The sequence below is a fragment of the Myzus persicae genome, unplaced genomic scaffold (genome assembly GCF_001856785.1).
Source record: "Myzus persicae strain clone G006 unplaced genomic scaffold, MPER_G0061.0, whole genome shotgun sequence".
NCBI classification, from domain to species: Eukaryota; Metazoa; Arthropoda; class Insecta; order Hemiptera; family Aphididae; genus Myzus; species Myzus persicae.
In genome coordinates, this window is record NW_019104148.1 from 32,861 (window position 1) to 47,161 (window position 14,301).

The 14,301-nt window shown below is 26.9% G+C and overlaps 1 protein-coding gene across 2 annotated transcripts; it reads right to left on the reverse strand.

Annotated features, from left to right (window-relative positions):
• Positions 1 to 2,666: 2,666 nt before the first annotated feature.
• On the reverse strand, positions 2,667 to 14,066 carry LOC111039274 (H(+)/Cl(-) exchange transporter 7-like). 2 transcript variants are annotated; one of them, XM_022322708.1, is made up of 16 exons: positions 13,727 to 14,066; positions 11,045 to 11,243; positions 10,218 to 10,327; positions 9,961 to 10,104; positions 8,777 to 8,954; positions 8,555 to 8,686; positions 8,299 to 8,458; positions 8,027 to 8,165; positions 7,773 to 7,866; positions 7,512 to 7,681; positions 7,258 to 7,428; positions 4,595 to 4,807; positions 4,350 to 4,511; positions 3,620 to 3,703; positions 3,139 to 3,219; positions 2,667 to 3,052 (listed from the first exon to the last, which is right to left on the reverse strand). In XM_022322708.1, the coding sequence occupies exons 2-16, from the start codon at positions 11,145 to 11,147 to the stop codon at positions 2,948 to 2,950; spliced, it is 2,046 nt and encodes a 681-aa protein (XP_022178400.1). In that variant the 5' UTR covers positions 11,148 to 11,243; positions 13,727 to 14,066; the 3' UTR covers positions 2,667 to 2,947. The 2 variants fall into 2 exon arrangements, with proteins under 2 accessions (XP_022178400.1, XP_022178398.1); XM_022322706.1 differs by lacking the exon at positions 13,727 to 14,066 and adding an exon at positions 12,806 to 13,053.
• Positions 14,067 to 14,301: the final 235 nt, after the last annotated feature.

Here is a 14,301-nt window from a genome sequence, read left to right on the forward strand (position 1 = left end):
CATGGTAGACCGCTGTGTAGTTTTCATTTCAATATATCACACTTAATGTACTACAATTATTAAATATATGTTTTCTAAAGGGGGTAAAAAAAAAAAGCTGGGAGGCATATTCGGAGGGCGGGCTGAGTGTTGGACCACCGGCCTGGGTTACTACCTATAACAAACTTATTAAATTCACTAAATAATAGGTGGAAAATACAAAACTATATTGTATACTTATACAGCAAATTATATTTTGGCCAATTGTATTGTTTTTTTTTCATTGCTGTTCGGATATGCAGTCTACAATCTACATAAAGGTATGGTTGTAGAACGCGTGCACTTGAAAACCGCATATCCAAGCAGCACCTTATAACTTATGAACCATTACAATTATTGTTTAAGTCAGTGGTGGTCGACTATTTTGATTACCTCAATTGACCACGACAAATATTTTTTTGTGGCAACCATAAGTAGGTTTAAGCTAGCTATATAGTGTACATATTGTTATTTAGTAGTTTTATTTACATTTTCATAAATAAAAAGTAAGATGCATAATAGAAAGATATCTTTGCTAAGATATCTTCAATAAATGATTGCCATGTCCTTCAAGAATCATTAGATGGGTTTTTGATCTGGTGTAAAACAGTTGGCCTAAATGTCAACGAAGACAAATGTAAAGTCATGTCCTTCTATAGATCTAGAACATGTATTGATTTTAATTACACAATAAACGGGATACCTCTAAAGCGAGTTCAAGAGACTAAAGATCTTGGATTCATATATACACCAACTCTATCTTTTAGATCTCATATAGATTATATATCCTGCAAGGCCTTAAAGATTTTAGGTTTCATTCGTCGTCATACCACTGAGTTCAATTCAGCGCCTTGCTTGGTTGCACTTTATTGTTCCCTTGTAAGATCAATCTTGGATTATGGATCGATAGTTTGGAACCCATCACTTCAAGTCGAGACAAAACTTATCGAAAGAGTTCAATCTCGTTTCCATAGTCTTGCCGGATTTCTACTTAAAATTAACCACCCTCAGCACAATTACATACCAGTAATGAATACATTAAAACTGTGTTCTCTTAAAAATCGACGAGAAAGAGCTGACCACCTGTTGTTATTTAACCTACTTCATGGGAAGGTGGATGCACCCCGACTCCTGGAGCGCATTAATATACGTATTCCAAGTTTTCATACCAGATCTCAAGAGCCATTCCTCTTCCCCACTTCAAGGTCCAACTTCCTGATGAACGATCCCTTAGTTAGAGCTATGCGCTCGTCGAATAATAATAATTTTGATCTTTGGCCTTAATAGTACATATTTTTTTCTGTCACTCTTATCAACATCCCCTGTATTACCTACTGTTTTAATATATATACAATGTTATTTTTGTTATACCTATGTAAAAAAGCCGATTGGCGTAAATTTATAAAATAAAATAAATAAAATAAAATAATATAACAAATATGTAATACAACAATATATTTTGTTAAATTGTAATTTAATTTTTAATCATTGATACATTGTAAAAAAATTAAGTAATAGATACATTGGTGATATAATTATATAGGTATACCTATAGGAAAAAAGAACGAAAAATTTAATGTAGTATGTTAATTGGAAAAACAATAACCTTACCTATTTTTAGCGCCCGACTATTCTTTGAGATGTAAAATATTTCATATTAATAATATATAAACGTACCTACCTATAATCTCTTTTTTATGTTTGCTCAACACATTTTTTTATCGTTAGGTGTGTATTTGTACGGTTTTTTGATAAAATATGCACAAAATATGCATAAATATGCACTATAAAATTTTGATATTTAATCAATTAAGTAATGATTTATGGAGACTCATTGACTGCATGTCTATGGACTATGATGTTGAAAATTGCAACATGCATTTTCTGCAAAATCAGGTCTTTAGATATAAATTATAAAATAGGTTACACATAGTGGTTCTATAGCAACTTCACTGTATTTTTAATGTTAATACAATCCAATAATCCAAATATTAATACCTACATAATTATTAATTATTATTAATTTGTAGCAAAACATAAATGATAACAACTTATCATCTATGTTATATATTTATATTATTATACGAAAAATTATAATCATCAATGTGAACTGGTAAAATGGTTTAATTTCATATTCTCATTTATCTTAAAACTATTTAATAATAATAGGCTTTTCATATTTTAATTTATTTAACAACATTTAGGTACCTATTATTTAAATTAACAAATAAATCAAATAATCATTAAGTATGTAAAATCTTGTGAATTATAGTAGATAAAAATAAATAATAAGTTCTAAGCGTACAAGATGCAGGGGTTAAAATGGGGGGGGGGGCAGGAGGACTCGGTCCCTCCAACTCTGACAGCAGTTAAAAAGTGTCTTCTTTGAAAATGAATGCATAAATTATACATAGAATGCTTAAAACTATATGGAGACATCAGTCCCCCGGAGTTTCCCCACTTTAAGCTCTGGCAAGATGCAACAAAACAATTTAAAGTATAAAGTATGCCCCTTCAAATTCTATCATCTAATATTGCTTTATTATCAAGTTTTATTTTCACAATATTACAGTTTAGCATAAATACATAATATTTATACAAATCATGTTCCAACAAGGGTTGTCAAATTTAATTTCATAACACAGTAATAATACACAAAAATAATGTTTTATTTAAAATTTTGAATGCAAATTCATCTTTAATACTGTACAATAGTCTAGTTTTTAACACCACATTTAACAATTGTATTTCTTATACTTTTAATTGTCTGAATTAAATCAAAGTGACATTATAAATATATAGATACAATAGGTTAACACAAATTAATGTATAACTACCATTTATAACAAAATAAAAAAAATTAATATTTCAATATAAGATTTTATAAATCGATAAGATTATCGACAATCGCTATAAGAAAATTATTTACCTAATCCATTTTGCTTGAAAACTTCAGTTCGGTTACACTGATTTTACCCATGTGTCTAATTACTTTATATCGAGCTAAATCTTTGCGTGTGACAATCCCAGCAACCTATAATTTGAATGAGAATATACTATCCAGTTTTTGATTACAAAAATTGAAAAACAATAATTAATAGGCAAAGAGGAAATAATTACTTCATTTGAATCATTCACAACAACTATATGCCGAAGTCCCATAGCTCTGAATAGTTTAAAAATACGTGGCAATGACATTGTCTATATGTATAAAACAAGTATAAAAATTATTTTCAAGTGTAATTTATTAAACTAAAATATTTAAGTCTAAAGTATAAAAGCAAAATATAAATTAGGACAATATCAAAATAAAAGTTTTTTTTGATTCAAAACTATGAATTTCTTAGTGAGAATTGAAAATTCAAGTATACATTATAATTATAAATCCGAGTAAAATATGGTACCTATAAAGGTATTGTAAATAATTTAGTAGTTTTGTTTGAATTTGAATAGATATACCAGATCATAAATAAATGGTATAACTATAATGGATGCATATATGTATCCGTAAGGCATAAAATGTACCTACATAATATATTAATATTGCCTATAAACTATAAAGTATAAAAAAACAAATATTATGAATATTTGTTATACTCACATGTTGAACAATATACGGAGATGGATTCATGAATCGCGATAAATCAATTGTTAGTTTAAGGTCATTCTGCAGTAGTTCAATATCCTATGATAATAATAATTTAATAATTTGAATAAAACAGAAGTCCAATTTGACATAACAAATAATATACCTACTTAAACTAAATCTAACAGAATAATTAAGAAGACAACAATAAGTAACTTGCAATAATATGTAATATAGCGATAACAACTTAATATATAACTGTAAATTGTAATAATAAGGTAGCTTGGCATTATTTGAAATTTGTGACTATAGGTACCTACTTAGATAGTTAGGTATAACTTATGTCATAAATATATATAGTAAAATAGGTTACTGTGTATCCAGAGTACCTACTTAGTAGGGAGTTTTTACCACCCCCGACAAGATGTCTAATTTGTATTACCATCAACAAATTACTGAAATTAATACAAAAATAGTTTACTCTATAGGTACTTTTATAGGCATCACGGCTGAAGAGCATGACATTGCTGGCTATATAAAAAATATTACCTAGTACAATCATCCTATTTGGGTTGTTTTAAAATACATAGTACCTTTATAATAAGATTGAAATTGAAAAAAAATAACAATTAATTATTACTAAAAATTAATACTCATAAATCATAATATAAATATGTAATCATTGACAGCTAGTTGCATTTTTATTTTCTGAATACAATACCATTCAAAGTAATTCAATACTTACTTCAATACTTGAGTACCTAGGATAGTCTTCTCTAAAAGTTTCCATTGTAACAGAGTCCCAATAATTAGTCAGAGGCCCATTAAATATTTTGTTTTGTAAAAGTACAATTAGTTGTGATCGTAATATTAAACCACGCAGATAACATTTAGTTTTGCCTTCATCCTAAGTAAGTACAATAATGTATTCTGAATTAAAATGTTTAAAAAAATAACAACAATTAATAAGATAACCAATTGTTAACTTACTAATTCATAATTCTGAACATATTCAATCACTGGAAAACCATTATGTGAATATGTTTTTAATGTTTTCACAATGTTTCCAACTGTTTCTTTAGTTTTAAATGTAATAACTGGATGCGTCATTAAATTGTTGGCATAAATGTTAGAAGATAATGGTGGTGGGTCCCAAGCTAATAATGGCATACCACTTAACTCGATTTGTGTGTCATATATGCTCTATATAAAATAAACTTACAATTAAAACTATTGCATTAAAAAAAAATTCATCTTGATTAGAATGATAAATAAATATAATTATTAGATATTTGTATTCAATTATTATGCTTGTAAAGTAAGAATCTCCCCCTCCCATGTTGTCCTAACTACACAAAATTGAAAGTGTATTAGTTTATATGTTTAAAATAATGAAGTTAAATTATATAATTATCTACTTTTAAAATGAAACTCAATAGTTCCTACTTACTAATCCAACTACGAAGTACCAGCTGAAAACTATATCTTACATTGACTTACAAGTTACAACTTATAAGTAGGTAACATTTAAATGTATTACCTATGATAATATAAATACATAATATACACAAAAGTAAACTATAAATTATAAATTAATTATGTGAAATATGTGTTGGGTGCTAGTATGAGTAGTAGTCCACTACTGGGTATATAATATATTACATTACTACACACTATGTATGCAATTTATAAAAATAATTATATTTTAAATTATTAATTTCTTATTTTATATTTTAATTTATAAATTTATTCAAGTATTAACATAATAGTGAAATTACTATGCAATTCCTAACTATAGAAAGGATTTTGGTTGATTGGGTGGGAGAGGAGTGGTGCACCTTGCCTTTTGGATTGTTTAGGAAATTTTCTGGTAGTATATCATTTTTAATTTTATATTTTACTTTAGGGCTCAAAAATATCTAGTGGTGCCACTGCTATTAAGGACTTTATAACAAAAATATCATTGTGATATTATTCAACTTCAGTTTAGATACACACAACATAGACAAAATTCTGACACGGTTAACAACAGTAGGCAGGGGCGGACTGGGGCAACATTTTGGCCCGGGAAATCTATATTTTGACCCGGCCCTTGCCATTTTTCGTCATCACAAAAATTTAAAAACTTAAATATACCAACGTTTTATTCAATGAGGAATGCAGCCTCTATACATTTTCAATTTTCCCAGAAAACAACTTAAGATTTTTTTTTTTTTTCATTAATTGTTTATGGCATCAAGTAAGAGGTTATTAGCCAGGGGTTTTTGGGACTGTTGGGTTCGGAACTCGTGTGAAACTTAAAATTTGTTAAGCTAAACTTACCAAATAGTTTCAATATGTAATTTTAATTTTGTTTAATATTAATGAAGTACTTCACAAATAAATAATATATTGGTAAAAGTCATTAAATCATAACATAATAATATTTAATAACTTATGTAAAAATATAAAATATTATGACACTTATATTGTAGTATATTAACTTTTATTAGTTATAACTAGAGTTAGAATGTTGATGACTTTTGCATTTTTTTTCCTTTTATTCTGTACAATGCTATCCTAGCTAAAAATTTGTTTCATGCTCCCTTGATGCAGAATATTCTAATTTTATTTTGCATTTTTTTGCATTTTTTGCATTTTCAGCTATAAATGCATTTTTTTTGTTTTTTAACGTCATTTTTCAACATTTTTAAGTCATTTTTTCATCTTTTAGAGCATTTTTTACAAATTATAGATTTTAGGGCAAATGTTACACCCAAGTTTGGAAACAAATTTAATTTATTTAAAATCTAACTTTGGATTTGGACTATTAGTAAAAAATAATTTTAATATTATTATTGTGGGGTTTTTGTTGTGATTACATTTATCGCGTTCCGATAAGATTTACTCTTTGAGTGTTATATATTGAATTATTTAAATGCTTAATATATTTATAATTCATATTTTAAATTACTATTACACCCATTATTATACCCATATCTCTAATAAAAATTATTATTTATAAATAAGTTTTTTCACTTACTTAATTAGTATTTTAGATAATTTTTAAGGTCATTTTTTGAAGTTTTCAGAGCATTTTTGCACTTTTTTTAGGGTTTTTTTGCATTTTTTTTAGGACATTTTTGTGTGTTTTTTAGGTCATCAACATCCTAACTCTAGTTATAACTAGATTTAACTCATTTTTCCTTTGGAAATAAATTAAATTCATATTGCATACCTATTATTTAAAAAAAATACTAGGGAAAAGTAATAATTTTAGGTAATAGATAGGTATTTACATTTTTAATGCTTATTTGCGGTTAATTGCAAAGATTTTCTTGCATTACTAAAATAATATATTATTCAAATTATTGATCATACGCAAACTCCTGATGGAGTATCAGCCAAACCAAAACCTAAAATCTATTTTTAAACACCAAATGTAAACAATTTTTCATACACGCGAGTAATGATAATATGAAAATATAAAATATTCATCATTTGAATTTATACCTATTGGCTATTTTATTTTAAATAATAAGTAATGCAATAATAACAAATTATTTTTGAACAGCGGCCCACCGGGAAAGTTCCCGGTTTCCCGCCGGCCCAGTCCGCCCCTGACAGTAGGTACCTATATTGAAAATTGAAAATAGTTTTATTGATTCACTTACTTCGGAAAAAAAATCTCCGACCCACTTAGCTGTCATTAAGCAAATCATAAGTGGTAAGCCAAATGTTATACTTCCGGTAGCTTCTACTAGTATAATTGTCAAACTAATTGTCATTCTTGTAATTCCACCCAATTGTGATGCAGCACCAATCAACGAATAAATACCTATATTCTGAAATTAAAGTGATTGTTTTGCATAGCATATAAATGTATAGTACTATAATAAGTTTATGTTATAACATATTAATATCATACTGTATTAGGAAAAAAATGAAATACTGCTAGTCCAACAAGACGTCCCCATGCTGCTCCAGTACACAGTCCAGGTATTAACACACCACCACTAAAATGCACTCCATATGTCCATAATGTTATGAAATAAGCACATATACAAAAATAAACAACTGTAGTTGTATTAAAAACATCTAAAACATGACATAAAAACCATAATTAATGTGGAGAATTGAGTATAGTAGCGCAGAACCAGATACAAATAATATTTATAAATAATAATACCAGGAGTATCATGAAACAATGACCGCACTGTTCCCTCTAAGAGCTGAAACCATAAAGCAGCCATTGCGTTAAATTCACCATCATTGCATCCAAACTGATAAGATATAAAAAAATTAATAGAACATTCTACATTTTGCCATTACATTTAACTATTTTAGTAGTCATATCATATAAACATTATAATTTATAAAAATTATGACTTTTTTCAGAATATATATAATCTTCTTGTATTTTATTGTCATGTTTATTTATACCTGAATGGGGTGATCTGTTGGATCAAGTCCTAATTTTTTGCAATCACTAGTAAACAGAATGAGTAAGAAACTAATGGTCACTGTAGTTGCACACACAATTAAAACTTCTAAAACTTTTTTCCAGTCCTTATTAACATATCTGTAAAAAATCAAAACAAATCATTTGATTTATCGCTTATTTTCATTTGCATTTTTAAATAAAATGAAAATGAAATAAACTAAATCACTTAGTGTATTGTTATGCGTTTTATGATAGAAAAGAAAAATTTTACCTTTTTCTGAATATAAATAATCTGAGATTTAAATGGCAAAATAGTGCTCCTGTCAATCCTCCGACTATACCCATCAGTACAAATACAGGAATGTCGAGTATATGATATGATAGATCTTCAAATTTTCCAAAATTTAACAAACCTTTATATGTAAGGTCACCTACAGTATAAAATATTAATACATTTACAAATTATACACACTTTCTAAGTATTATTATAGATTTATAGAAGGAGAACAATATATCGACGACTTAACCTGGATGCCCATGGTAAGCACTTAAAACAGAGTGTAATACAAACATTGAAACCATAGATCCAAAAAATGTTCGCCATGTAAGTGCTTGATTCCAGAAACTAGCACCCTCTTCTAAACTGAATAGCAGACCACCTATGGTCAAATGTTTATGGATAGTTTTAACAAAACTAATAAGTAATAAATATTGCAACATAAGAATGCCTATTTTGCAAAATTACATACCTACTGGAGCACCAAAAGCGGCAGCAATTCCTGCTGCAGCACCCCCAGACACAAAATCTCTTTTTTCGTGATCTTCTCTGAAAAAATTCAATGCACCCAAATCTTTATTGAATGTTGTACTTTTTCCTTGAGAAATTCCAGCGGCCACTATAGATCCTGCATGAATCATAGGACCTTCCTAAAAAAATTTTATCATACTTATACAAGAACATAATAATATTATCTATACATATATTTATATATTAGATTCGTAGGTAATGACTAAAACAAGGACTTTCATGCACTAAAAAATCATCAAATATGCATTTAAAAGTATGCACTTATGCATCAAAAAATTAAAAATATGCAATAAAAAAATTTAATATCATTATTATTCGCTGTAAGTTTAAACTTAAGGTACATTTTTTTATTAAATTGATTTTAAATTTTTTTAAATTTTTGGATCCCATTCTTCTTAATTATTATCATTGAAAATACAGATTCGCCATACTCGATTAAAAAATTGCGCAAACGATAAGCTTTTGTCGATTTTTCTTTTGGCATATTTATAAAGTGACAAAAATAAAACTCATGAACGTTATACAAAAATTAAACACACGAAAGTTTCACACACGCAGCGAATCTACTAGAACTGATCTAATCTACCTACTGACTATAGATACTTCATACTATTGTTTTTATCCTACTAACCTACTATTCGTTAAATAAAAATACAAAAATAGACATAATAAATACTGACCATTATTATTATTTTAAGATAAAATTTATCTCTATCGTCTTTATAAGTTTATAACAAATTGTTAACCTTGATTCAAGGAAAATATTCACCAAAGTGCTCGAATTCGATAAACCATCAAAATATGCACTAAAAGCTTAAAATATGCTCTTACAATCAAAAATATGCCCCTTAAACCAAAAAATATCCAAATATGCAAAAATATGCACTAAAAACTTTTAGCTTTTGGTCACAAGCGTTGTGAAAAGTATTGTGTACTTACTCTCAACTCTGCATACGTTTAACTAAACCAGAAAAAACATGCAAATGCATGAAAGTCCTTGCTCTAGTAATGACAGTAAAAATATTAGTTAAATTTACAACGTCAATAGTATACGCTTATTTTATTTGATGAAGTATAATATCAAAATAGTACCTATGCTTTATATGAAATGACAATTAAACTTACTTTACCACCCCACATACCACCAAGTGCCACACACGCAACACCAATCACTTTGACAACCAATGTCTTTAATCTAATCAATCTTGGTACTTTGATTCCATTTAAAAAACATTTCACAGCCGGGATACCGGAACCTTTGGCCATAGGCTAGTACATCAATGCAATATATATTAAACATTATAATTATTACAGAGTAATAGGTAGTGCATTGTTATATTAAACAGCATATTATGATTATGTGACCTTAAAAATGTACTCACTTCAACATAAACTATAAGACAAGACCCAATCAATGAAGGAATTAAGTTCAGTAAAAGGGCCACCAAATATGGTTTGATCATACAATCCGCTTCTGTACAACCATCAAAGTCTAAGTTATTTAAAGTAAAGAAATATTGACTCTTATTCTCATTGTGAATTAATGAATAGGTATATAATATTATAGGTACCTCATTTATAATTGCATTGGTAATTATTAATTAAACACCAATTAAGTTGAGATTTACAAAATTTAGTAGGTAGGCTATATAAGTTGTCTATACTCATCTGTAGTCCTTACAATAGTTACATTTCTCCAAGAAGATTGAGAGAGGTAAAATGTTTATTTTTACCAAAAGTGGGTAAGACCAGAAAGTACAGCATAAGATTGTCACACTTCATTGGAATCAAGACATCATTTTAATCCATTTGCTCTTTAATGGGCTATAGGTATTAGGCACAAATGTAAAAAGGGATTTTCTTTATACGCCCTCAATTGTGATATTAAAATTTTTGAAATCATGGCCCAAATTGACAAATGTGTTAAAAAATGTTCCCATACTACTAGTGAATTTGACCCTTGACGTAAATCAATGTATTGTAATGAGGTAGGTACAAATGTTTCAAACAAAATGGATTTTTAAAATGTATATTATGTAAAGTGCTCATACAATTTATTAATAATAATTTTGTCATTTATGATTTAATCTAAAATCTAAATAATAGACCACATTCAAAATGTTTAAAGCACATAATCAAAGGTATAATTTTCTATTCAGTCTAATATTCACAGTTATTAATAATAAGTTTAACTTATGTAAAAGGATACATTTTTTGATCATGTTGAACTTAAAAGTGGTCCCAATTTCAATGGAAATAAAAATTATTATTCCAATAAAGGCAATTGTCACCCCAATCCAAAAAAATGCCATCCATCTAGAAAAATCTTTTTGTACGACAAATCTATAACCTTTTTTTTGTTCTTCTTCACGGTATAACTCATTTTCAATGACTTCATAATCTAAACTCTATAAAATCAAAAATTAAAAATATATCACAATTAGCCAAATCGGTTAAATTGTTTAATCATCAATAGAAATTCTATATTATTATTTATAGGTATTTACATAATATAAGAATAAGTGTATATTTAACATTTGGTCTTGTGAGGATTGGGGACATTGGCGTAATTACATGGGTGCTGAGGCTGACTGATGAGCACCCTCCAAGTATTTTGTTCTTAATAATATTATAAATACAATACCTATGTGATATATGTATTTCATAGTGATTGGGTTTTTTTTTATAGTTTATGTATAAATTCTTCAACTAGTTTTTTTACTTTAATAAGACTATATTTCTGTATTTTAGTATAGTGTATTATGGGATATATGTATAGACACTAATAGTAATAGCCAATGTAATAAGTTAGGTACACACTCAAAATCGTCAAAAAAAAATTGCTTCAATTTTCAACTTAGAGGGTGGTTTTTAATAGAAAATTGGATCCAGGTGGTACTTTTGAGAGATCAAAATTTGATTTAAAACTCCCAGTATTTTACAAAACAATTGAGTTTAATAAAAAATAAATAAAAACTGGAATGTTGACGCTTTTTGATCTATTTATAGACATTTGACATTAACACTTGATTGTTTTTAGTTTTTTTTCTATCAATGTCAAAAGAAATGTTTTCACTTGGTCAAAATGTGTAGTTCATCATTCCTATTGTTCATATGCGATATGCCAATTAAAAAATATCGAAAATACAATCAGAATATTTTTTACACTGTTCAAAATTAGAATTTTAACAATACTTGTAAAGCTCACGAAAATGTGAGAATTATTTTGTAATTAGAAATGTATTGAAATTATAATACAAGATTCCTCATAATTGTTTCTACCTAATACCTATTACAAACAAAAATTTTTTCGGAAGAAATACCTATTATTTTTTTATGAATGTTTCAAATTTTTTGGACATTGGATGTTCACCCATAAATTAACTTCCTCAATCAATTTTTGATATTTTAAAAACGAACAGTTGTAAATACTTGAAATGTCCTCTAAATGTTTATCCTGGATAAGCTTATACAGTAGCAATTTAAAAATAATGATGATGCATAAACATTTAAAGTTAAAATTGTTTACAAAATTCATCAAAATGACAAACATTTGCAAATTATTTTGTAGATAAAAATGTATCTAATGTTTAATTTTTAAACCAGTTTTTTACAGAGATCTTAAGTTCGAATTTGCACAAAATTAGATACTTGAACAAAGTTAATGATTTAAGTTGGTAATTTTGTCATAATTTAAAAATATATTTTGTGGGCACAAGTTTAAAGTATATCATTCAATTTTATGCTCACAATAAAATTGTCAGATCCAATGTTTTGGCAAAAATGTATTTAACCTACTGCATTACTTAATAATAATTATAACATTAATTGCTTTTATAGTGATGTATATGACATTGTTTAATATAGGTATGTTTTGTAATAAATGGGTGTTATAAATGTATAACATAGGTGTGCTTTGTAATATATTGAAAAACTGAACATTTTTTTATAAAATAAAATAAAAAGATACCTCATATTTTGTTGATATATAATTCATGGATCCAATAGGTACAATTTCTTCATTTTCATTTGATATATTATACCCTTTAAAATCCATTGACTGATACATTATATATGATGTAAGTAATCATTTAGTTTTATAAAGACGTATTAACACTCATTCATTAGTATAAGGAATTAGAGGTAATGAATGCTAAACTAACTAATATGAAGTAAATTAGGTAGGTGCATGAACATTCAATTGCACTCGAGAATTACCTACACTAAATAATATAATAATAAATATATTATATTGACAAAAAAACAAACATAAATTGTACAGGGTGTTAAAATAGTTGTTAGGTGGGGGAATAACTAACAGTGGTAATAATGTTTTTTATTATCCACCACTTGAACAACACTCAATACTGTAAAACACTTTGTACAAATATGAACTTGAAATTAAACAGACATTTCATTTGAATGATTAAATAGTTTAGGTAAATTTAATTCTTTTAAAGACGGAAAAAATCAAATTTAAATGTATTGTAAGAAATTGTACCATTAATTATACTTTGAAAACAATTTAAAAAACCATGGTCATTTTAAAGCTATATTGCATTTGTTAAATATTACTTTAAATAAATTAAAATAATAAGTGTATTGTAAGTATTTCTTTTGATGCTACATTTATCAAGATTAGTTCAGCAACATAAATACAATAATCCACTAACTTAATAAACAAAAACTAATAAACAATAAATGTTAAAAAAATAATTTATAATTTAATTATAGTGCTGTCACATTTGCTTATTATTCGGTGTAAGAAAAGATTGTAAATTTCTTATAAAAAAAAAAGTTAAATTGTGAATATTGGGTACTTTTCAATTCTAATGTAAGTATAACAAAAGAAATAATGTACCCCGAAAATAAACTTTATTCTTTTACTCACTTCAACTTATTGAATGCTACAAATCAATTTAAATAGAGCACCTCCCGCTTTGAAGCATATTCCATAACTATGTCAATGCTCTTACATGGTTATATTCAGCAATCCTTTCCTCTCGCTACATAAAAACTTTTATAACAAGACTTGTATAGTTCAATAGCTATTCCTATGACGATTTGTTCAAACTACATTCAAGAAAGTATAATTATTCAGATTTTGAAACAAATATAATAATTTCCTTTTATAGAATTAAAGATGACGTATAAATAATTGTTTATAAAATTAACAACTACATACCATAATATTTATATTACAACTTATAACCAAAATATAACTCTTAACTTGTTAATCTTTATCGTTTATTTAATAGTACCTAATAAACAAATTAATAGATTAAAATAAGGTTAAAATGAAGTGCCAACTTAATTTTTTTTACTATCAGAGTAAATTAAAAATTACATAATTGAATCATATTGATACTTTTTTAAATTAATTGATTAAAAATATAACTTTGCTGTGATATTTAATTGAATAAAAATATATATATGCATACTATAAAAAATACACATAAACCACAT

Excerpts from the sequence above, each read along its gene's own strand:
- LOC111039274 (XM_022322706.1), bottom strand. The coding sequence starts at position 12,904 with ATGTATCAGTCAATGGATTTTAAAGGGTATAATATATCAAATGAAAAT. Across the intron at positions 8,955-9,960 it reads GTGGTATGTGGGGTGGTAAA|GAAGGTCCTATGATTCATGC; the intron begins GTAAGTTTAATT and ends AAATTTTTTTAG. Across the intron at positions 7,867-8,026 it reads CAACAGATCACCCCATTCAG|TTTGGATGCAATGATGGTGA; the intron begins GTATAAATAAAC and ends ATATCTTATCAG.